Source organism: Theropithecus gelada, chromosome 3 (assembly GCF_003255815.1).
Source record: "Theropithecus gelada isolate Dixy chromosome 3, Tgel_1.0, whole genome shotgun sequence".
Lineage (NCBI taxonomy): Eukaryota > Metazoa > Chordata > Mammalia > Primates > Cercopithecidae > Theropithecus > Theropithecus gelada.
Window position 1 is genome coordinate 75051279 of NC_037670.1, and position 25710 is coordinate 75076988.

The window sequence follows — 25710 nt, forward strand, 5'->3', positions numbered from 1 at the left end:
AATGCATTCTGAGAAAGATTGAGAAATATCCTTACTGATAACTCCCATGTACGTAATTAGATTTTGTATAATTTAACACAGTTCACAGGCATGCTTCTCAAACGTTATGTTGGAATATGAAAGTAATGCAGTGAGTAATCTGTTTCTAATGTAGAGGGATCAAAGTTTGTGAGCGTCTTATTTTTATTAATATTAGAGTTAAGAAATTAGATTGAAAACTTAATCATTCAGCAACATGATTCTTACTCATTTGCAATCGAATATTTCCCCTGAGTGGAATGAAAAGGAGGGTGTCACGGCTAACATGCTGGGAACCACATATTACTCTGGCTATGGGCTTAAGAGCATGCCACTGCAGAAAATATCATTCAGAGTACATCGTGAGAGAGGAAAAGAAACAAAAAGAAAAACAAAATTGGCTTATTACCTTCTTGCATTTTCTTACCCTCAGGGAGTTAGGTACACTGCCTGGACTGTTGGACTGTACTACAGTTTGCAAACTATATAAATCTACATGTCATCCTTTCCTCATTTTCTGCAAGAAAATTCAGAGTCAAAACTTTGACCAATTTTAAATATACATTAGGCAGTGTGCATTTGTATTTAAGTCCACTCCTGGCTTTATTTGATCTCTCCTACTCTCTTCTTCCCCACATTCCATGTTCCTCCCTCAATTATCTAGTTGTATATTGTGTGCATTTATATACCTTAAATCTTTTCTGGAAGATCGGGTAAAAATAAACATTAAGATTTGTTTGGGGAATACATTTTTATTCTTATTATGCATAGCCATTCATTTTTGTATCTTGAGATGAGTTTTTCTCCAAAGCATGTTTTTCTTATTATTCCTCCCAGGAAGCTGTGCCAAATGGTTACATATTGATGTGAACTTGTGTATTATCTTCTCAAACTTCTAGGAAAAGAAATAATGCACTTAACAAAATAAATGACAGTGCTATACACTAATCTTTCAGCAGTTACCAATTTCCATATTGAAGTGTTGCACACAAATCACAGAACTGGGAGATGGGCCTTAACCTTTACCTATAGACAGTCTGACTGAGCAAGTAAGCAGTCATCAAACATTTACAGAGCAATGAGTTAATGAACAAACATTTGTGACAGGGTTAAAAATATTAACTTGTGCGTAAGCTTTCTACCCAACCCGTTCAAGGATTAAGAATTGCTGGTTGAACCAAAGGTTAAGAAGAGAATAGGAAGGGGCTGAGAAAAATGCCAGGACTGATTGTGCAGCGTCTTCTGAACATGATGGACAGGCTGCAGTGTAAAGGCGGGGGTTGTGGGGTGGCCTGGGAGAGCAGCTGGGCGTTCAGCAGGACTCTCAGGTCAGAGATGCCCAAGAAAGGGTTTAGGGAGTTTTGTTATTGTTATACTTTGTTTGAAACAAAATTTCCTTTATTTACTATCTGTTTAAGAACTTTATTAAAGGCTTACTTATTTTTCTTCAACTTTATTTTAAGTTCAGGGGTATGTCTACAGGATGTGCAGGTTTGTTACATAGGTAAATGTGTGCCAGGGTAGTTTGCTGCACAGATCATCCCATCACCTAGGTGTTAAGCCCAGCATCCATTAGCTATTCTTTCTGATGCTCTCCCTCCAGCCCCCACCGACAGGCTCTAGTGTGTGTTGTTCCCCCCACGTGTCCATGTGTTCTCATCATTCAGCTCCCATTTATAAGTGAGAACATGCAGTGTTTGGTTTTCTGTTCCTGCATTAGTTTGCTGAGGATAATGGCTTCCAACTCCAACCATGTCCCTGCAAAGGACATGATCTCATTCCCTTTTATGGCTGCATAGTATTCCATGCCATATATGTACCACATTTTCTTTATCCAGTCTATCATTGATGGGCATTTAGACTGATTCCATATATTTGTTATTGTAAATAGTTCTGCCATGAATATATGTGTGCATGTATCTCTATAATAGAAGGATTTATATTCCTTTGGGTATATATCCAGTAATGGGATTGCTGGGTCAAATGGTATTTCTGGTTCCAGGTCTTCGAGAAATCAGCACACTGTCTTCCACAATGGTTGAACTAATTTACACTCCCACCATAAAGGCTTACTTTTAATTAAAGATTTCGATGTTAGGATTACATGCATTTTCTTTTAAAAATGTAACACTAAATTTTATATCATTTTGGGGCGAGCGTTGAAGAGTTTTCTTGCAAGAGCTTTTTGTGCTTGTCTGAAATAATTCTTCCTTATTTCACTATTTTTGTTACTATTCTTTTATCGTGGCAATATGTCGGGGGTGTGTGTATTAAATTTGCCATTGCAACCATTTAAGTGTACAAATCAATGGTATTAATGACATTTACATGGTTTGCAAACATCACCACAAACAATTTCCAAAATATTTTGTCAACTTAAAAAAGACTCTGTACCCATTAAGCAAAAACTTACAATTTCACCCTTCCTTCAGCCCCAAGCTATAATTTACTTTTTATCTCTATAATTGCCTATTTTAGGTACCTCATATAAGTGGTAACATGCAATATGTGTTATTCTGTGTCTAACACTTCATTTAGCAAAATTTTTTTGAGATTCATCCATGTTGCAGTATGCATCAATACTTTATTCCTTTTAATAGCTAAATAATATTCCATTGTATCTTTATACCAAACTTTGTTCATTGTTCTGTTAATGGACACTTGGGTGATTTCTTCCTTTTGGCTCTTGTGAATCATTTTTCTATAAACATTACTGTACAAGTATATGTTTGAGTCCCTGTTTTCAGTTCTCTTGGGAATGCACCTAAGAATATAATTGATAGGTTAAATAATGATTCTATGTTTAACCTTTTAAGAAACTGCCAAACAATTATCCAGAAGATGCACCATTTTATATTCCTACCAGCCCAAGGTGACTGTGGGTTTTTCCATCACTGTACACTGTACAATCATTGTACACTGTACACTGAAACTTTGGCCATTCAGGTAATTACTAAAAAGTCAGGAATAATAGATGCTGGTGGGGCTGTGGAGAAATAGTAACACTTTTACACTGTTGGTGGGAATGTAAATTAGTTCAATCATTATGGAAGACAGTGTGGTGATTCCTCAAGGATCTAGAACCAGAGACACCATTTGACCCAACAATTTCATTACTGCGTATATACCCAAAGGAATATAAATCATTCTACTATAAAGACACATGCACATGTATGTTTATTGCAGCAATAGTTACACTAGCAAAGACATGGAACCAACCCAAATACCCATCAGCGATAGACTGGATAAAGAAAATTTGGTACATGAAATACTATGCAGCCATCCAAAGGATCATGTCCTTTTCAGGGACATGGATGAAACTGGAAGTCACCATCCTCAGCAAACTAACACCAGAACAGAAAACCAAGCACTACATGTTCTCACTCATAAGTGTGAGTTGAACATTGAGAATGCATGGACACAGAGAGGGGAACAACATATAGCAGGGCCTGTTGGGGGGTGGGGAGCGAGGGGAAGGATCTTAGAGGATGGGTCAATAGGTGCAGGAAACCACCATGGCACACATATACCTATGTAACAAACCTGTAATTTTTTTTTTAGAACAAATAAACATAAAAAGAAGAAACTTTGGCCATTCAAAGCGGAGAAGTGGAAAAGAGTTGAGTAGAGGGACTGCATGAGGCTTTTTATGTCATAGTAGATGACACCACAGCTCAAGACCAAGGTGTGCGAACCAATGGGTGCATTGCTTGCCCTGTTGTCTCCATCCCTGCAGCCTGGATGCAGCATCCTCCGCCTGGTTACAAGCAACCAGAATCCCCAAGGTCATCAGCATCTACAAGGCTCAGGTTTGAGGCTGTGCAGCTACTATGCAATAGAACAGTGTGTCTCACAGGAAATAAAGTTTGATTCAGGAATTTGGGAAAAGTTCTTCTCTTTTTAGGACAGGTTTGTCCTAGCCTCAGTCACTGCAACAAGCAAATAAAATAAAATAATAATTAAACAGGTACGTACTTCACAGTATATACTTTAGTTTTCCTCAGGATTCTCAAAGAGTCTATTAATAACTTCTTTTGCTTCATAGGCATTAGATGCTCCATGGACAACGTTTTTCAACTTACTTATTCCAAACCGGGCTCGGATGGAGTCAGGGGAAAGTACTTTTGCTTCTTCTGGGTCTGTGGGACCCATCAATCGTCTCCATTCGGCAACAGCATTCCACTTGGTCAGAATCATGACCATAGATGGACCTCTGCAAAGAACGGTGCTTTCAGAAGACCCAGCCTACTGAAAACTGTTGACACTGCAACAAGTTTGCAAACAAGGCTAAAGACAGACCACTGCACCCTGGGCCAGGGAGCTCCCCTTTATTCTTTGTCCTTATCAGTGCAATCATACACTTCCTTTTTTTCATTTCTCCCTCTTCTAATAGGTTTATATGCTAGGTGAGTGCTGTAATTTCATTCTACACAATATTTGTCAATGAAGTCTTATTATTTTGCTACTATGAGGTTTGTAAATAGAGACATTGTCATGGATTCAGGACTTGTTACTTTATGGTTGTCCTGCAGCCTCTGACCCCTTCAGGGATTACCTCCAGTTCAGACAGCCACCTTGCTCAGGCCACCCTCAATGCCAGGATGGCCTACCTTCAAGTAACTGAGTGATATGTGCGTACAACAGCCTGGTCATTTCAACCAATACTGGACAACTCTGATAGACCAATCTAGCTGTGGTTAGCAGAGGCTGTTGTCTGGCCTGCACTACATCTTGACTTGCCCTCATCCCCATCCTGCTTCTTTGCCCTCTCTTCTTCGTTGCATCCTTATTCAATAGCCTGAATAAGAAACTCTTCCAGTTTCCCAGAAAATGCAACCTGCAATGAGTACAAAAGTTAGTTTTCTAAGCTTTCATGGTGCAGCCTTAGGCTTCTGCTTACTATTTATATCTAAATAGCACATATATTCCATTAAGTTTTGTTAACTTTATAAATTCTGCCTTCCTAAGCTCATTGACAAATGGTCAAGAATGGAAAAAAGGGAAAATGTGCAATTAAAGAGATTTCTTATACGTATTTTATACATATGTGTGTGTGTGCATGTGTGTGTATATGTACAGTCACGTACCTCTTAATAATGGAGATACATTCTGAGAAATGTGACATTAAGTTATTTCATTGTAGTGCAAACATCATAGAATATACTTACAGAAACCTAGATAGAATAGCCTCTTACGCACCTAGGCTATCTGGTTTAGCCTATGGGTCCTGGGCTATAAACCTGTATAGCATGTTACTATACTGAATACTGTAGGCAACTGTAACACAGTGTTATTTGTGTATCTAAACATATATGAACAGAAATGGTAATGCATTGCATTACAATGATCATGATATCACTAAGGCAATAGGAATTTTTCAGCTCCATTATAATCTTATGGGACCACTGCTGTATATGTAATTCATGATTGACTGAAATATTGAACTGCAAAGCATGACTGTATAGAAAATTTTTGATGTTTAATATATATAAAATAGAAAAGACATTTAACTCACAGTAAATCGATAATGATGTTCACATAATTATGAACTCTGTGTAAACAATAGTTTTGGAAAGCAGCAGTTAAAAGCAGAGACTCCCTGGGTTCAGGACCCAGCGAAACATGAGTTTTGTGACTGTGGACAACTTCTAGCCCTGGGCCTCTGTCCTCTCAAAATCAAAGTGGAAATTCTAGTAAAACTCCTTCATAGAGTTGTTACTATAAGAGTCAAATGAAATAAAGTGTGTACAGCTCATCACAAGGCCTGGAATTAAGGAAACAATAATTGTTAGCCTTTAATTTCTATGCGGTGGTTATAAAAGTATGTGTTGTCAGGAACAGATGTATCATGTGGAAAGAAGTTTTAAAGGAGTGTATTTCTTATCGTAATCTTTATGTTATTACGATACATAGAGACAAGATATCAACACATGTAAAAGGTATCAACACATGACAAGGTATCAACACATGTAAAAAAAGATGTGAATAATCATAACTAGTGTTTATCAAGTGTTTAATATCTGTCATGCACTGTTCTAGGTACTTTCAACACATAAATTATGTAGCCCTCCCAACAAGCCTATTAGATAGATACTATTATTATCCCCAGATAAGGAAACTCAGGCAACAATTAAGTATGTTGGCAAAGCAGGGGTTTGAACTGAGCCAGCCTCTGTATATCTAATGCGAAGACCTAGAGAAACTAGAAAGAAGGAAGGAAGGAAGGGAGGGAGGGAGGGAGGGAAGGAAAGAATGAAGGAAGGAAGGAAGCAAGGGGGCGAGGAGAGACAAAAGGAGGGAGAGAAAGGAAGATAGGGAGAGAGGTAAGGAAATAGAAAAAGGATGAACCGTGAATGTTAGCAAAATGTCTTCTCATGAATGAGATTAGATGAAATGTTTCAATTAATTTTTGCATTTTTCAAAGTTTCTATAATGAACATTTACCACTTTTATGATGCAAATAATTACGTATCAGAAACTTACTCAGATAACATTTCCAGTAAATCTTTATAAAAGTCTTTTCCTGTTATTTTTGGATAAATGTTCTCTATTTGCTCAGGAGTTAGGGACATTTTCTTCACCTGTGTCAGATCAAATCCAGCCTCCTTAATCATATTCAGAATCTTCTCTAGGAAAAACAGATATTTGATAATATTGCAGATTGCTTCACTTTTCCTTCATATTCAAGTAGACTGAAATAACTACGGAAAATGATAGTTTAACTTGCATGTTGTGGTTTAACACGGCAAAACTCTGCTAAACTAAATTAAAATTCCAAAGCACCAAATTGACATTCAGAACCTTAGTATGTTAGCATAGATTTTCTAGTCTCTGAGGTTCACCTTTCCAGAAACCACCTGAAACACCTAGTAGACCACAAGAGTAGAAGGGGGAAGGGGAAGGGACATGCTCTCATGCTAAGAATAAAGATGTATTTTCACTTTCATGCTACAAATGCCAAGGAATTTCTTGCTAGATATGGATTGAAGGATAAAGCCAATCTGAACTCTTCTGCCTGAAGAATCAGAAACCTTAAGGGAATTAAACAAAGCAAATGTCAAAATCTCACCAGCAGCCTAAGTTTTGAGGGCTACATACTAGAGACACAGGTGAACCAACTGAGAAACTGGGAGCTTTCTGGTAAAACGGCCTCTTCTTTGCTCTGGATCAAAAACACACAGAGTGGTCTGGGAGCTAAAGGCAATATGATTAAAACCAACAGACAGCCTGGAGAAGGCTGGACTTCTCCTGCTGGAAGGGAGGTGGCCAGGATCTGCCCTAAGACAGGCACTGCAGAAATGAAAGGGAAGAAAACATAAACCTTTCCTCAGAGACTAATTGTCTCAACAGAGAGCAAGGCCTATAAAGATATCATGAGAAAGTGATCATTATTATAGAGTAATATATAAGGTCCCCAGGACCGCAGGTGAGAAAACATTTAACTTTCTCTGGAGAGGTCAGGCATGACTTCACAGAGACACTGACCTTTGTGTTAAGCATGGAAAAAATAAGGTGTGATCACCAAGTGGACAAGTAAGGAAAGTATATTGCAGGCAGAGTGAGTAATGTATGCCAAGGGCAGAGGGCAGGAAGAAGTGACTGGGTGAAAATATACTGGAGATGAAGTTGGCCAAGTAAGTAGAAGAAAGATTATCAATAATTATGCCCTGTGAAGAAATCTAGACTTTCCTCTAAAAACAACAAGGAACATTTAAAGCATTCTAAGCAATAACATATTCAGATCTGTGCTCTAAAATGATAATTTCCTTTGCACATGAAGAATGAATTAGTGTAGGAGTGGGTGATTGTGGCATTGCAAGCAAGGTATTTGAAGACTAATGCAGTTTTTGGAAATCAATACTTCCTGGTAAAAGGAGTCACATTGGAAAACAAAAGTCTCTTACAGTTCTTTTTTTTTTTTTTTTTCAATACTTTAAGTTCTAGGGTACATGTGCACAACATGCAGGTTTGTTACATATGTATACATGTGCCATGTCGGTGTGCTGCACCCATTAACTCATCATTTACATTAGGAATATTTCTTAATGCTATCCCTCCCCACTCCCCCCACCCCACAACAGGCCCTGGTGTGTGATGTTCCCCTTCCTCTGTCCAAGTGTTCTCATTGTTCAATTCCCACCTATGAGTGAGAACATGCGGTGTTGTTTGGTTTTCTGTCCTTGTGACAGTTTGCTGAGAATGATGGTTTCCAGCTTCATCCATGTCCCTACAAAGGACATGAACTCATGCTTTTTTATGGCTGTGTAGTATTCCATGGTGTATATGTGCCACATTTTCTTAATCCAGTCTATCATTGATGGACATTTGGGTTGGTTCCAAGTCTTTGCTATTGTGAATAGTGCCACAATAAACATACATGTGCATGTGTCTTTATAGTAGCATGATTTATAATCCTTTGGGTATATACCCAGTAATGTTCTTAGATAAAGACAGCAAGTGGCTTAGGGTAACATTCAAGATAAACAGAGAGTACTGTAGGTAGTGAGACAGATTCACCCCCTGCAAAGGCCCTACCTATTAAGAAACTACCTAATTATATTAATAAAAAACCAAGAGAAAATCTGACCTGAGAAATGAAATGAGCTAACCCAAACCTTATTAATCTTTACTGAACAATTAAAAAAGATAAAATTAAAATTACTTTTAAAATTACTATTTAAAAAATGTCTTCCCCTGCTAAAGAAAGAAATAAAAGAAAGAGAATGAAGAAGGAAGAGAGGGAGGAAGAAAGCCAGCAGAAGGATGACAAATATCCCCCAAACTGTAACACGACACCCTAATGTGAATTAAGCAGTTTGAACATTAAAAAAATCATAAATCAGAACTTCAAACTCAAAACTAGAAATGGCCAAGCAATAAGTAGATGTGAAATAAAAGCTGCACTCATGAAAGACAAAGATAAAATAACAGAAATAAACTAGGTGTCTAACTTAAAACACAGAGAAGGACATAGATAACAGAAGTAAAAACAGCCAAGTAAGGGATAGCAAAATAAAGAAAGAGAAGTCAATAGGAAAAGCGATAGATACAGAAGTTAGGCAAAGATAAGTATGTCTACACGTGTGTGTATGTAGGGGTGTGTGTGTACATATCTGTGTATATATATAATTAAATACTATACATTACTACATTTATTTAAGAAATTTGACTTCATCTTACCAAAAGAGAATACTTTTAACTAAAAACTGGGTAAGTCAATCTAACCAATCAGAAACTTCAAAAGAATCCCCTGTTAGTTCCAGTTGGTGAAATCCCTAAAGAAAAAAAGAAAAGAACCGTGGAACAGAACTAATATTTAAAACTATAAGGCAGGAAAACCATCTTGAAATAAGAGAGGATAAGAATCTAGACAGCAAAAAAGACTAACATGTATCTGGAAAAATAAACCAAGAGTGGTCAAATCTCAGACATATGTTAGTAAAACTACTAGCCTTGAGAAACAAACAAAAATTCATCCCTTCTTCTGGGAAAACACCATATTACTTACAATGAAACAAAAGTCAATATGGCACCACGCTTCTTGAAAGAAATGCAGGAAACAAGAATAGAGATACCCTGTCAAGAAACTCCAAGAAAAAAATGTGAGCCTAGGATTATTTTTATCCAGCATATATGTAAATAATATGTTTTCTAACAAAGTACATTTAACATTTAACACAAGTTCAAAAACTAGGAGAATAGCTCAAGAAAAGAGAAAGATTAAGTACCTAATTGTCACAAAGGTAAAAGGGTATCATTTAAAGCAGAGAAAACAAATATCCATCCCACATTTTTTATTGTTGCTGTGTTTTTGTTTTAGGCTTTTAGCAGCCTGAAGCCATGGTTTTTTATTTCCGTCTCTAGTGATAACCAGAAAAGAAAGATGAGGAATGGGCTTTACTGGCCCGATCGGAAACAGAAACTGAGAACCCATGACTATATTCTTTCCCTTGGACAATCCTGGCAGATATTACAATAAAAATAGCTTCCAGAACAAATAAATTTCTCAAACACAAAAGAAAATGTAAAAGACCACACAGAGAAGAACATCAGTAAATGAAAAAACAACATGTAAATATAACTTAAAATAATAAGATGTTTGAAACTAAACATATTATTAACATAAAATAAATATATTATGTGAATTTATCTCACCTACTAAATTTTTTTCCCCTGTAAGATCTAAAACAATAAAACTACTAGAAGAAAATATAGGTGAAATGCTTCATAGCATTGGTCTTGGCAGTGATTTTTTTTTATAAGACCTCAAAAGCACAGGCAACAAAAGCAAAACCAGACAAATGGTATTATATCAAACTAAATTCTACCTAGTGAAGAAAAAAACCAACAGAGTGAAGATACAACCTACAGAATTCAAGAAAATATTTTCAAGCTATGCATCTGACAAAGGGTTAATATACAGCATATATAAGGAACTCAACTCAATAGCAAACAAACAAAAGCCAGAAAAAAGGATTCTGATTTAAAAATGGGTGAAAACCTGAATGGACATTTCTCAGAAGAAATCTGTTGGACATACAATGACTAACACATATATGAAAAAAGGCTCAACGTCTCTTAAAAAATTAAAAATAGAACTACCATATATGATCCAGCAATGCCACTATGGGTATATATCCAAAGGAAATAAAATCAGTACATTGAAGAAATATCTGTACTCACATGTTTACTACAGCATTATCCACAATAGCCAAGATTTGGAACTAACCTAAGTGTTCACTGATGGAGGAATGGATGACGAAAGTGTGATATATATACATAATGGAATATTATTCAGCTATAAAAAGTAATGAAATCCTGTCATTTGTGGTAACATCGAAGAACCTAGAGGACATTATCTTAAGTGAAATAAGCAAGGCACAGAAAAGACATATACTGCATGATTTCACTCATATGTGGAACCTAAAGAAGTTCATCTCCTAGAAGTAGAGAGCAGAATGGTGCTTTCTAGAAGTGGGGAGGGTATGGGGGAGGGAGAAGTTGGGAGAGATCAGTCTATGGGTACAAGTTCTGGTGTTCTACTGCATAGTAGGGTAACTATAGTTAATAATATTGCATTGCACATTTCAAATTGGTAGAAGAGGAGATTTTGAATGTTCTCACCACAAAGAAATGATAAAGTTATGAGGCAATGGGTATGCTACATACCCTGATTTGATTATTACACAATATGTACATGTATCAAAACATCATAAGGTACCCCATGAATATGGACAATTATGTTTCAATTTAAAAAATTAAAAATACACAAGTTGTGTACTGTTTTATTACAGTAAATTTGGCTGTTTAACATATATTTTGAGAGAAAGTCATGAATACAAATCCATCTTTATGGATTTCATGTGTGAGACAAGCCTAAAAAGAAGTGATTCAAAAAGGTTAAAAATAAATAAATAGGCAAAAATATATAAGGCAAATGCAAATGATAAGAAAGCAGGGCGTGTGGTCTTGATAGCAAACAATACAGAATTCAGGCCCCAACGCATTAAATGAGACAAATAAGAGCTTTGTTTAATGCTAAAAACTAAATTTACCATGAATAGTTTTAAATATCTAGGTATCAAATAACATGGCCACCACCATTATTAATCAGAAAATACAGGAAATACAGCCAACAATATACTGAAAACAGGTGACTCACACCTCTAGTTTCTGACAGATCCTTCAAATTCAAGACAGATCAAGTTGGGAAAAAAAATAAATCAAGATGAATCAAACGGTAAGGCTGGTTTTATCTTATATTTAAACTTTTCACCATGATACCGGTGATAATATTTTTTCTCCTCATACACGTAGAATCTTCACAAAAGTTTGCCATATGGTAGTTCAACAATATCATGATAATTTCAAAAAAAATGCAAGCTTTTTCTTCTACCAGAATTAAAAAAAAATCTCTTTAAAATAAATTTATTTGTTGAATAACTCTAAGGCCCAAGGGAAAATATAAACCAAAATTACAAAATTTCAATAATTAATTATCAATAATCAATAAAGATAATGAAAACACTATGCATTAGAACCTGTGGGCTATAATTAAAGCAGTAATCATATGAAAATGTATAACTTTAAAAATTATTATCAATAAAAATTAAAAGTTGAAAATAAATAAGTTTAATATTCAACTCAAAAAACTAGAAGAAGAACATAAGAAAAAACAACTAGGAAATAGAAGGAAGAAAATCATGAAGATAAAGCCAAAAATAGTAGTTAGAAAAGAGAAAAACATAGAACTCATGAATAAATTAAATTTTTATTGTTTGAAAGAGAGCAAAATACAAAATGGTAAAGTAGAAATAATCACTGAAATGGAGCAAATATAAAATAATGATAAGAAATTACTTTACAAATTACATAGCTGGAATAGATACCTTCCTAGGAAAATGTAATTTAACTATATTTACTCAAAGGGTGATAGAAAGCTTAAATACAGCAATTTCCATAAAAGAAACAGAGAAAGTGATCAAATAATTATCCCACAAAACAAAACAGGCCCAGATTTTTTGCAGGAAAATTTTGCCACACCTCCAAATACCAATCTCAGTGCTGCTTACACTCTTTTGGAGCACTGAAAAACATGTTCACATTCCTTATGAAGTATTCCATCGATTTCTAAACCTGATAGATATCAAACCAAAAAAATGGAAAGCAGAGATCAAGCTCACTTTCAAGTCTCAATACAAAAAAATAAACAAGTGAAATATAAGCAAATAGTATCCAAAAGTATATCTAAAAATGCATCATAACTAAGCAACACCTATATAGGAATGGAGGATATAGTTCAATATTTGAAATATCATTACCATGATATTCCATATCAATATATCCATGGAAAAACTAACTCATCATTTTCATAAATTCTGAAAAGGACTTCAGCAAAATTCAATACTATTTCTGATTAAGAGAAAGACAAGGAGAAGGATGAGGGAGGGAGAGGTGAGAGAGGTAGCAAAAGAAAATATGACAAAGTTAATTGTTGAATCTAAATGAAGGATATACGTATTCATCGCAACTTTTTTGAATTTTCTGTTTCCTGTTTTGGTTTTCTGCTTGTAAATTTTTTAAGTGTTCACAAAATTTGGAGAAAATGTATACATTGACTTTTATTCTTAAATATTTACCTATTTGTTCACTTGTTGCATGAGGTTTAATCAAGCCTAAAGTGCTTTGAAGAGGAAAGAAATGCTGTATTTCCCTTTCAGCGGTTTCTAATGAATCACTGCCATACAACTGGTTGACCGGCAAACTGTCCATCGCAAATTGTGCACATAAACTTTGAAAAAGAAGTCAGATTTAAAAGCTATTGGAACAGAACAGAATAATATAACACAATTTATCTAAGTTGTTCAAAAGTTATCAAATAACAGCAAATCATTCCAGATCTTGACACTGTGCAAAAGGAAGTGAGTACATGGTGACTTAGGGCATGCTACTTCTTTTCAAGGAGGTAATGGTCATTAAGAAGAAAGGATGTGATCATTTAAATCATCATGACAATGAATATTGACAGATAACTATGAAAGAGCAATGAATGCTGATATGGTTTGGCTGTGTTCCCATCCAATTCTCATGTTGAATTGTAATCCCCAAAATCCCCACATGTCATGGGCGGGACCTAGTGGGAGCTAATTGAATCATGGGGCAGTTTTCCCCACGCTGTTCTCGTGCTAGTGACTGAGTTCTCAGAAGATCTGATGGTTTTACAAACACCTGGTATTTCCCCTGCTAGTACTCATTCTCTCTCCTGTCACCCCGTGAAGAGGTGCCTTCCGCCATGATTATAAGTTTCCTAAGGCTTCCCCAGCCATGCAGAACTGTGAGTCAATTAAACCTCTTTTCTTTATACTACCGAATCTCGGGTATTTCTTCATAGTGGCATGAAAACAGACTGACACAGATGCCCTACGCAGTGAAAAAGCTCAGAGGGTAGAATCCTTGTTGCACTATTTGCTAGCTATGTGATATTAGGGAGCTGCTTAACTTCCCTGTTCTTTAGTTGTCCCAAATATAAATATGACAATAAAACCTGTTTCAGAAGGTGATTTTGCAGATGCAATCAGATGATGCCTTTGAAATATATGGTGCGTGTATTGAACTCTAAATAAATTTTCTTTCACCATGTGATAATGCTTCATATTATCAAGCATTACATGGCATTTGACTCTAGACCAAAGATACAAAATTATAAACAATAAATCCAGAAGATACTGTAAGGGAACCCCCCAGGTGAGCAACAACAGCAATAAAAGAGAAGTAGACAGGACAGCTTTGTGGGAAGAGGCGAGAGTGAAGTTGATAATACCAGACCAACCACATTAGATTAGACAGTTTATTGTTATGCTTTCTTTCCTATAAATAAGTATGTATCTTCTGAATCAGTTGTTGCTCTTTGGTTTTTTTTTTTCAGTGGTCCTTTTTATCTGTCTTTCTATCTATCTATGCATATTTTAGTAGCAAATGATGCTCACTGCCCATTTCACCTTTTTCCCTTTAAACGGTCCAGGGCAGTCAACTCAACAAATTCTAGCTATGGTGAATAATGTTCCTTCCTGCTAACACCAATGTGGATTCTTCATATCACAGGAAACTTGGTTTTCTGTCCCCAGCTTCCAGATCCTCTTCTTTCCTCTCTGGTCTCAGTGACTCATTCAGGATTTTGTTTGTTTGTTTTTGCTTTTTTTTTTTTTTTTTTTGCCTTGTCACCTTGACGTTTCCATTCTGCCCTTGGCTGTTCCCACACCTCCGATTTGGAGATACTTTCAGCCCTAATCCCTTGGACTCTGTGATTGCCAGGGATGAGGGATTTGCACAATGATTGAATGAAACAGCCAGAGCCATCCCGAGCACTTACTCTACTCAATGCAGAGCATTCTCCTATCCCCTGTTCCGCCGTCAAACATGATTATTGGAAAATGTCAGAGGAGGAATAGTGGGATAGAGGGAGTAATGGGTAACAATGAGGGGTTGCTGTGCTTCTCTTCTATGCAAATTATCGTATTTTGGGTAAAAGAACGCCAGCATAGCATCTAATATTCAGGCACAGGAAAAGGGTGACGTTCCATTGAAAGAGTTATTCCTAAAGCAACCGTAAGTGCTGGGTGGAGCCAAGGGAAGTGGAAAAGTGGGGATCAATTGGAAAGAAAGATGAAGATTAATTGTGAACTTGTGGCAATTTTCAGTATGATAGTGGGGTGGAGATGGGGCAGTAACTGAGAGCCTCCACACTTGGTGCCATAGTGTCTAGACCAGTGTGCCTACAGACACAGGCCTTGTGTTGATAGCAATCCTTCTCTCTGGTAGCATGCATTGCACTCTATGCCACATTTTATTAAATGATTCCATGGCACTCTGCTCACACCACTTGCAGAGGTTCTATGCTTATTATCCTTCACAATCATTGGCACATAAGCAAAGACATAACTGAGTAGGGCTAAATAAGGGGCAATACATGTTCATGCAACACAAGCCAAATTTAAGTATATCCTACCCAAAAGAAAGCACTTCAGCTTTCATGTAAGTGAGGCTTCATAACTATTGCTATTTATTGTGTCAACATGTATGTCAGGTTTGCAGTGCCTTAAAGAACATCTATATTCTTACACACTTGAAGGGGGTATGAGGGGAGTCCTTTCTTTCTTTGAACTGAATCTTAGCCTAAAATCAGCACAAAGAATTCAAGGGAATTGAAATTCAATTTGCTTCCATCAGCTTCATGCCAAATATGGAGATGCATGAGACACTATTTCTATCCTGCAGATGATATTAAGCCTAGCAGGTAAGCTCAGAAAATGCAGAAAGAGTTTCCCCTATATGCCAGGTAATATGCCAGGGGTCAAGTTGATTACAAAGTTTAGCTGATTTCTAACATTAATCAATAAGCTAAGTCAATAAATGTTCCCACTAAATTGTAGAGTACATATTCAATTAGTCATCATTGTCTTAAAACTCATGATCAGTTAAAGAAGCTACAGCTGCCACCACAACCTTCCAAAGGAATTTCTCCTAAATAGCGGGTAGGGTGGATATTTCTCCCAAGAGATGACCTGTTGACTGAAATATACACCTCTTAGCTCCCGGCCCCAAGCCTAGCATCTCACAATGGTCTCTTGCAAATCCTTGGCCATCCTCAGCCTGGCACAGGGCTGGACCTCCAGTCATAAGCAGTCCACTCCTTCACCAGGAAAGGTAGCTTTCCTGAGAAGCTCCCTTGGACTAGAGCTGTGGTTCCATTACTCTACATCTAAAAAGGTGTTTAAAATGGATCCCATGAAAACAGATAGGGACCCATGGTATGAATCCTACCTGTCTGGAAAATATTCAACAGCTTCTTCAACAGTTCTTGGTCCCAGTAATTGTTTCCAGTATTGCAAGCCATTGTCTCTCAATAAAACAAGGGCTAGAGATGGACCACTATTAGAAAAGAAAACAAAGAAGAGGTAATAAGAATTGCAGTTCAGTAATTAATTATGTATAGGCAATACAAATGCATGTTGTTAAATAGATCAAAAACATGTAACATGTAAAATAATCTTTTAACAGAGGTTTGAAATTAGTTTCCACTGATAAATTTTCAAGAGCATATCTTTAAAATAGAAGCAGAGAAAGGAAGGGAAGGGGAGGGCCATGATTCTTGTAGATGTTTCTTTAATTATTCCCATGGTCCTGCTGGTTTACATGCCCTTGCAGGATTTCTGCTTCAATTGCGATTTCAGTTATTCTTCTAGCACATTTCTAGCAACTTATTCTTTCCAGAACTAGTTAACTACAAGATTACAAAAGCTCTTGAGAGTCAGTCAGTTCTCTGCTTAAACTTGATAGTGTTGTACACCCTGGACTTCTAGTGTTCAACTCAACGGGACTCCATTAACTTCCTCTGAGACCTTCCTACTATTCCAGTAACATTCCTGGAAGACTAGAGAAGGTGAGCAGAGGATTGGGATGGGAGCAGGACTGGTAGAGAAGTAAACTCAGAACGTGTTTACAGACTTGAGGAGTTTGGCAGCTTAAATAGAAACCAGACTTAGGAGAAAGTTTACATGATTCAAAAATAAATCAGACTGAGTTTTCTAAATCTTGAATTCTACCTGGTCATGTTTTCTATAAGTTTATTAAAATAGTTTTCATTTTCATATTCCTTGCACAGTGCTTGTGCTTCTTTTTCCGATAATACTAGTTGCCTTTGCTCCAGTATTTTGAAGTCTTCATCTCTAATAGTATGCAAAACATCATCTAAATAAAAACAGTCACATAATAAGTTTTAAACTGGTAGATTACTGGTTATGTACACAATACATAATATACTATCATGAGGGCATACAATGCACTTTTTTCTCATACAAAATTTTGAAAATTTGCAGAAATAGCTTCTTAGGTTTTAATTTAAGGTGAACAGTGTCTCTTAACATCTCATTATGATGCATTTCCAATTTTTCATTGCATAGGAATCATGCATACATACACATACACATATACAACACACACACACACATAGGTATCTCATTAAATCTTTTTCTTGGGTGTATGCATGTGAATATGAGTGTGTGTGTATGTGTGTGTGTGTGTAGATAGTAACCTAAATAATCAACCAACACAATTATGGAAGTCATTATAAATAATTTTTGTGTTCAATTACCATGATTTGATTTGTCCCATTTGGGGAGAAACAAGTTGATTGAATACCTGAAAGTATATCTCAACCTTCTTCTCTCTTGCCTGCTTCCCACTACAGAAACCTAGAAAATCCAATACTCATACCTCCATCCTTCCTTACAGATAGTGTGGTAGTGTGATCCAGCTATGGTCAATGATATTTATAGGAAATACACTGGGGAGTCTTCTGAGAGAGGCACTCAGGGAGAACGTCTGTCCCACACCAACTTCTGCAATTGCCATATAATATTAATAGCTTCTTGAAATGACTCATGATAAAAGCTGAGGAAAAATATTCAGGGAAGGTAAATCTGCATAAAGCTAAAGAAAGTAGATTTAATGGAAGAGTAGGTCGATTGTCGACCCTTGAGAATCCTGGTGATTGCCTTCCCTAATTTGCACTCTCTCAGTTAAGTGATCACAGACAAGTTATAAACCAGGTGTAAAGAGGGTCCTCACCATCCAACGGATAAATTGAAAAATATTAGTGAGTATGCTTTATTTGCAAGACAGCATTGAGTTTCTTTGAACTCACCACTAGAGGATTGTTTCACTCTAAATTCCATGATGAATATAATAATAAATATTTTATTTTGCTTGCACTATGCCCACGAGAATTTTCAAACATCCTTTCAAGCATTCCAGTAACACTTCCCAATGCAGTATTTGGTGACAGGTATGAACACATACAGAATTCCTGGTTCTAGATAAAGGCTTCTAGCAATTGCATAGAAGTTTCATGGAATAACCTGATGCATAAAAAATCATACTTCAAAGCCTTAAACACCTTGTTGACTTTTCTTTCTTTCTTTCTTTCTTTCTTTCTTTCTTTCTTTCTTTCTTTTTAGATGGGGTCTTGCTCTGTCACCCAGGCTGGAGTGCAGTGGCCGGATCTCAGCTCACTGCAAGCTCCGCCTCCTGGGTTCACGCCATTCTCCTGCCTCAGCCTCCCGAGTAGCTGGGACTACAGGCGCCCGCCACTTCGCCCTGCTAGTTTTTTTTTTGTATTTTTTAGTAGAGACGGGGTTTCACCGGGTTAGCCAGGATGGTCTCGATCTCCTGACCTTGTGATCCGCCCGTCTCGGCCTCCCAAAGTGCTGGGATTACAGGCTTGAGCCACCGCACCCGGCCTTCTTTCTTTCTTTCTTTCTTTCTTTCTTCCTCTTTCTTTCTTTCTCTCTTTTTCTGTCTTCTTTCTTTCTTTTTCTTTCTTCCTTCTTTCCTTTCTTTTTCTTTTTCCTCCCTCCCTCCTTTCCCTCCCTCCTTCTCTCCTCCCTCCCTCCCTCCTTTCCTTCCTTCCTTCCTTCCTTCCTTCCTTCCTTCCTTCCTTCCTTCCTTTATTTCTTTTCTTTTTCTTGACAGGATCTCACTCTGTCGCCCAGGCTAGAGTGCAGTAGCACTATCTCAGCTCACTGCAACCTCCACCTCCCAGGTTCAAGTGATTCTCCTGCCTCAGCCTCCCCAGCAGCTGGGACCACAGGCATGGGCCACCACGCCCGGCTATGTTTTCTATTTTTAGTAGAGATGAGATTTCACCATCTTGCCCAGGCTGGTCTTGATCTCCTGGGCTCAAGCAATCCGGCTGCCTGGCCTCCCAAGGTGGTGGTACTACAGGTGTGAACCACAGCACCTGGCCCACACCTTGATACCTTACTTCTCATCAATCACAGGTAAATTTCTAAGTAAGGTGCTTAATAGTTAAATAAATGTGTAAACATCAGTTCATTCTTAGATATCTATATAATTTTGAAAAACAATTGAGCAAAAATAAAGGGAAAATATTTTGCAAGTATCTAAATAAATCAAGCCACAACTACCAAGAACAAAAACGGAATTATCCACAAAGGAACAAAAACCAAGCTGACAGCAGACTCTTTCTCTGCAATACAACTTTGTGCTCACAAATTTGATAATTCAGATAAATTGACCCATTCCTTGAAATACGCTAAATATTAAATACCAAAACTCACACAATGAGAGCTAGGTAATATGATTATCCCTATATCTATTAGATAAATTGAAATAATCCTTAATAACATTCTGAAAAATACAGCACCGGGACCAGATTATATCACTAGTGAATTCTACAAAACGTTTAAGGAATAAATGACACCAATTATCTGGAAACAATTTATTTTTTTTTTCCAGAAAATAGAAGCAGAGGGAACACTTTCTAACTCATTCCATGAGGCCAGCCTTACCATAATATTCAAAAAGATATTACAAGAAAGAAAAACTACAGATCAATAGCTCTCATGAACATAGGCGCAAAAATCCTTAACAAAATATTAACCATTCAAATTTAACAATGTATAAAAAAGTTACAAACCATGACCAAGCTGGATTTATTCCAAGTACGCCAGGGTGGTTCAACATTTGAAAATCAATTAACATAATCTCCACTAACAGGTTAAAGAAGAAAAGTCATATGATTATATTAGTAGATACAGAAAAATCGTATGACAAATTTAATACCAATTCATGATAAAAATTCTTACCAGAGGAGGAATAAAGGGAAACTTTCTCAACTTACTAGAGAACATCTTCAAAAATCCTACAGTTAACACTGTCCTTAATGGAGAGAAACTAGAAGCTTTGCCTCTAAGATCGGGGAAAAAAAGCAAAGCTGCTCCCTCTCACTACTCCTCTTCAAATTCATACTGGAAATCTTAGCTAAAGAAATAACACAAGAAAAGGAAATAAAAGGTATACTGATTCAGAATGAGGAAACAAAACTATTGTTGTTCTTCACAGAGGACATGACAGTCTCTGCAGAAAATCCCAAAGAATCATCATCATCATTGCCAACAACAACAACAACACAAAACTTCAGGCACTGATAAGAGAATATTATAGCAAGAGTTCAGGTTATAATTAATGCACAAAAGTCAATTTATTTCTATATACCAGAAATGAACAATTGGAATTTGAAATTTAAAATGAAACAATCTATACTAGCACTAAAAAAGAAAATACGTGGGTAAAAATCTATCAAAACACGCAAAGAATCTAAATGAAGAAAACTACAAAACTCTGGTGAAAAAAATCAAAGATCTAAATAAATGGAGAGATATTCCATATTCATCGATAATAAGACTTAATATTAAGATGTCAGTTTTTCCCAACTTGATCTGTAGATTAAACACAATCCCAACCAAAAACCGAGCAAGTTATTTTGTGGATGTGGAAACTGACAAACTGATTCTCCAGTTTATATGAAAAGGCCAAAGATGTGACACAGTATTGAAGGAGAAGAACAAAGTTAGAGAACTGATACTACCTGACCTAGCCACATCCATTAATGGAACAGAGTAGAGAGCCCAGAAAAAGACCCACACAAATATAGTCAATTGATTCGTGACAAAGTTGCAAAGGCAATACAATGGAGGAAGGACAGTCTTGTCAACAAATGGTGCTGAAGTAGTTAGAAATACCCTCTCAAAACAATAAATCTAGACACAGACCTTATACTATTCATAAAAATAACTCAAAATGGATGATAGACCTAAATGTAAAACACAAAACTATAAACTTTCTAGAGAATAACAGAAGAAAATCTAGGTGACCTTGTGGTTAGCAATGAGTTTTTAGAGACAACACTAAAACCACAATCCAGAAAGAAATAACTAATAAGCTGGATTATATTAAAAATAAAAACTTTTCTGTGAAAGACACTTTTAAGAAACCACAGAACAAAAAACTTGGAGAAAATATTTGCAAACCACATACATGATAAAAGACTTGTATTCAAAATAAACAAAAACACTTTCTACTCAACAATGAGAAAAACAAACAACTCAATGAAGAAATGGGCAAAAATTTTAAAGAGACAACACATCATCAAAGAAGATACTGAGATGATTAGTAAGCACATGAAAAGAAGCTGTGCATAATACGTCATTAGGGAATTGTAAACAAGGACATCGGTAAGGTAATATTATTTACCTATTAATGTAACTAAACTCCCAAAAACTGACAATACCAAATCCTGGCACAGTTGTAGAGCAACAGGAACTCTGATTCATTTCTAATAAAAATGGAAAGTGATACAGCTGCTTTGGAAGACATTTTGGCAGTTTCTTACAAACGACGCATAATTTTACAGCATGATCCTATACTCATGCTCCTAGATATTTACCCAATTAAATTGAAAACATACATCCACACAAAAACCTACATATGAACACCTACAGCAATTTTCTTCATAATGGCTGAAAACTGGAAGCAACCAAGATGCCCTTCGATAGCTAACTACATCAATAAACTTAGTTGCATACATACAATGGAATATTATTCAGTGATAAGAAGAAATGAACAATCAAGCCACCAAAAGACATGGAGGAACACAAAATGCACATTGCTAAGTGAAAGAAGTCAATCTGAAAAGGCTATCCACTGGCCGGGTGCGGTGGCTCACACCTATAATCCCAGCCCTTTGGGAGGCGAGGCAGGGGGATCACTTGAGGTCAGGAGTTCTAGACTACCCTGGCCAACAGGGAGAAACCCCTCTCTACTAAAAATACAAAAATTAGCCAGCGTGGTGGCACACCTGTAATCCCAGCTACTTGGGAGACTGAGGCAGGAGAATCTCTTGAACCTGGGAGGCGGAGGTTGCAGTGATCCAAGGTTGCACCACTGCACTCTAGCCTGGGTGACAGAACGAGACTCCATCTCAAAAAATAAAAAATAAATAAAAACATATATATATATAATGAAAAGCCTATATGTGGTATGATTTCAACTCTAAGACATTCCGTAACATATCAAATAGTAAAAGGATCAGTGGTTGCCAGGGGTTAGGAGAGAGAAAGGGATTGGTATGTAAAACACAGGGGATTTTTTAGGGTGATGATTCTATTCTGTATAATACTGTAATGGGAATACCTAACATTATGCATTTGTCACAATCCATAGGATGCACAAAATAAAGAGTGAAACTTAATGTAAACTATGGACTTTAGTTAACAACATTGTAACAATATTGGTTCATTAACTGTAAAAGTGTATCACAGTAATACAAGATGTTGATAGGAGAAGCTGGGAGGGAGCAGGTATATAGGAATTCTGTAGTATTTTTCTTAATTTTTCTCAAAGTCTACAACAATTTAATTTTTTGGCTTGATTTTTCTGTAAATCTAAAACTCTTCTATAAAGTCTGTTTATTTAAAAATAACATATATTTGAAAATATTATCTTTTTTAAATATTAAAAGACATTCAAAATGGCAAAAAGACAAAAATAAAACAAAATCTTCCAAAAAAGAGAATCCCATGTCTAAATCGTTTTACTCACAAATTCCAGTAAACATTTAAGATATAACTCCAATTTTATACTGTCTCATCCATAAAATAGGAGTGATTGCTTCTCATCTCACTTTATGAACCTGCATTACTCTGACACCAAAACCAGATAAAAACATTACAAGAAAATAAATCAACACGTATCCCTTCTGAATATAGACACAGAAATTCTCAAAAGAATATTAGCAAATCAAACCCAGCAGTGTGTAAAAAGGACAATACGTGACAGCCAAGTCAGATTTTTCTGGAGAATGCAAGGCTGTTTCAACATCAAAAATCAAAATAATCCAGCATATTATCAAAATGATGGAAAAAACACAATCACATCAATAGATACCAAAAAAAAAAAAAAAATAGAGAAAAACACAACATCCATTCCTCATAAAAATTCTCACCTAACTAGGAAGAGGTGGTAATTTTCTTAATCTGATGAAGGACATACACAGCTAACACACTTAATGGTAAAAGACCAAATGCTTTTGCTGTAAGATCAGGTACAAGGCAAGGATGTCTCCTCTCATCACTCCAATTCAGCATCATGCAGGACATGTTAGCTAGCTCAACGAGGAAAGAAAAAGAAATAAAAGGCATACAGATGGAAATGAAGAGGAACAAGTATCTCACTTTGCAAACCCTATTACTGTGTATATCAGCGATTTTCAGCCAGAGAGATTTTGCTCTACAAGGGGCATCCTCCAGAGACGTTTTTGGTTGTCACAATTTGAGAGGTAGGGCAGTGGGGAAGGGGGATATGATACTGACTTTTAGTGAGTAGAGGCCAAGGATGCTGCCTCACATTTTACAATGCACATAACACAGTCAATTCTCCCCCCTGGACAAAGAATGATCTGGCCCAAAATGGAAGCAGGTCTGAGGTTGAGAAATCCTGGTCTACACAGAAACGCCAAGGAAACAATGTCAAAGCTCCTTGGAAGCTCCTGGGTAATTGGACAAGTCAGAGAATAAAAGGCCAATATAAATATTAATGGTAATTATGTTTCCATATATTAGGTATAAAAAAAGAATGAATAGTGTTAATTTATGACTCATGTTCTTGTTCTGCCATATTCACTCTGCTATAAGAATGTGGGGTGAGATGAAAAGAACTAACTCTTTATGTGCCAGGTGCTTTATTTGTGTTTTATCATTTCAATGTTCTGAATTTTACACGTGAAAAAATAAACTTGGTAAAATATCTTGTTCAAGTCACACTATCAGTTATGGTAGATCCAAGCTTTGAATTGAGGCATTTCAGACATAAAAGCTTTCAATCTTTACTATGTAATAATTCCTGCAATGTTAAAATCTACTCTAACAAATTCACAGGTTAGAAAATACCTTGTAAACTCTTCAGCTACAAATATGTTTTATTCACTATTATTAAGATATTAGTAAGTTAATACATTGATTTCTTTCTTTTTTTTTTTTTTTGAGATGGAGTCTTGCTCTATCACCCAGGCTGGAATGCAGTGGCGTGATCTCAGCTCACTGCAAGCTCCTCCTCCCGGGTTTACGCCATTCTCCTGCCTCAGCCTCCCGAGTAGCTGGGACTACAGGTGCCCGCCACCTCGCTTGGCTAGTTTTTTTTTTTTTTTTTGTATTTTTTAGTAGAGACGGGGTTTCACCATGTTAGCCAGGATGGTCTCGATCTCCTGACCTCATGATCCACCCGTCTCAGCCTCCCAAAGTGCTGGGATTACAGGCTTGAGCCACCGCGCCCGGCCAATACATTAATTTCTTAAGGTGCTTTTTCTTCAATGTTAAATTTTAAAACAATATCTTTAAATGTAATTATACTAGGGTTTATTCAAATCTCATCTATAAAATACTTAAACAATTTATGCTTGATTCCCTACCTTTCCTTTCATGAAAGAGATTTGGTCGAAGTAATGCCAATGTCTTTTCTAATTTCATGCTTTTCGTTTTTATAAAATCAGGGAAGAAAGTTTCCATGAACTTAGAAACATTAGTTGCATTCTCTTCAATGTCACAAAACTGAGCTACATGCTGTCTTTCCAGATATTCTTGTAAACTGTCAAAATCCAAAATACAATTTAAGATTATTGTAAACTGAAGTTTATAACCATGCCAACAAATTAAAACTGATAATATGTTCATAAACTACTAGAAGTTAAATAAAACAAAATTAAATTCCATATAAAGATAAATTGCATCTCCCTATTATATCCAAAAATATGATACTTAATTCAACTTTTTATTGAGCCCACTATAAAAATTACTTACATGATATCATCTATGTTTGACTTTATAAGAGAATAAACAAAGATCAAAATAAAATTTTGTGTCTTTAAGGAAAAATTTTTCTTTTCCCTATGTAGAACTTTCCAGATAGTTTTTAATTTCCTTTTTAATCTTGTCTTTGAACTAAAGGTTATCTAAAAGTGCATTTAATATTTTCAAATGAAAATTATCAGTTACTTTTTAATTGTTTATTTCCAATTTTATTGGATTATAATCAGAAAAATATGTGTGGTAAAATTTTGATTAAAAATGTGTTGAGGTATTCTTTGTATAAAAGAAAAAATTATAACGTGTAAGGTTGTATATATGTTTATGTTTCATATATTATAATTTATCTATCTATATATACATATATATATACACACACACACACACATATATGGGGGGTTTTTTTTGTTTTTTTTTTTTTTTTTTTTTTTTGAGACGGAATCTCACTCTGTCACCAGACTGTAGTGCAGTGGTG

General features: G+C 36.1%; 1 protein-coding gene across 1 annotated transcript in view; it reads right to left on the reverse strand.

The window, feature by feature from the left end:
• Positions 1-750: 750 nt before the first annotated feature.
• Positions 751-25710, reverse strand: part of NME8 (NME/NM23 family member 8) — a 53076-nt gene continuing 28116 nt past the window's right edge. The window contains exons 12-18 of the mRNA XM_025378785.1: positions 24842-25017; positions 17121-17265; positions 16339-16446; positions 13158-13309; positions 6502-6646; positions 3994-4231; positions 751-913 (exon numbers count right to left, since the gene is read on the reverse strand). Of these exons, the coding sequence (XP_025234570.1) occupies positions 4009-4231; positions 6502-6646; positions 13158-13309; positions 16339-16446; positions 17121-17265; positions 24842-25017 (949 nt within the window). The 3' untranslated portion in view covers positions 751-913; positions 3994-4008. The remainder of the gene's footprint in view (positions 914-3993; positions 4232-6501; positions 6647-13157; positions 13310-16338; positions 16447-17120; positions 17266-24841; positions 25018-25710) is intronic.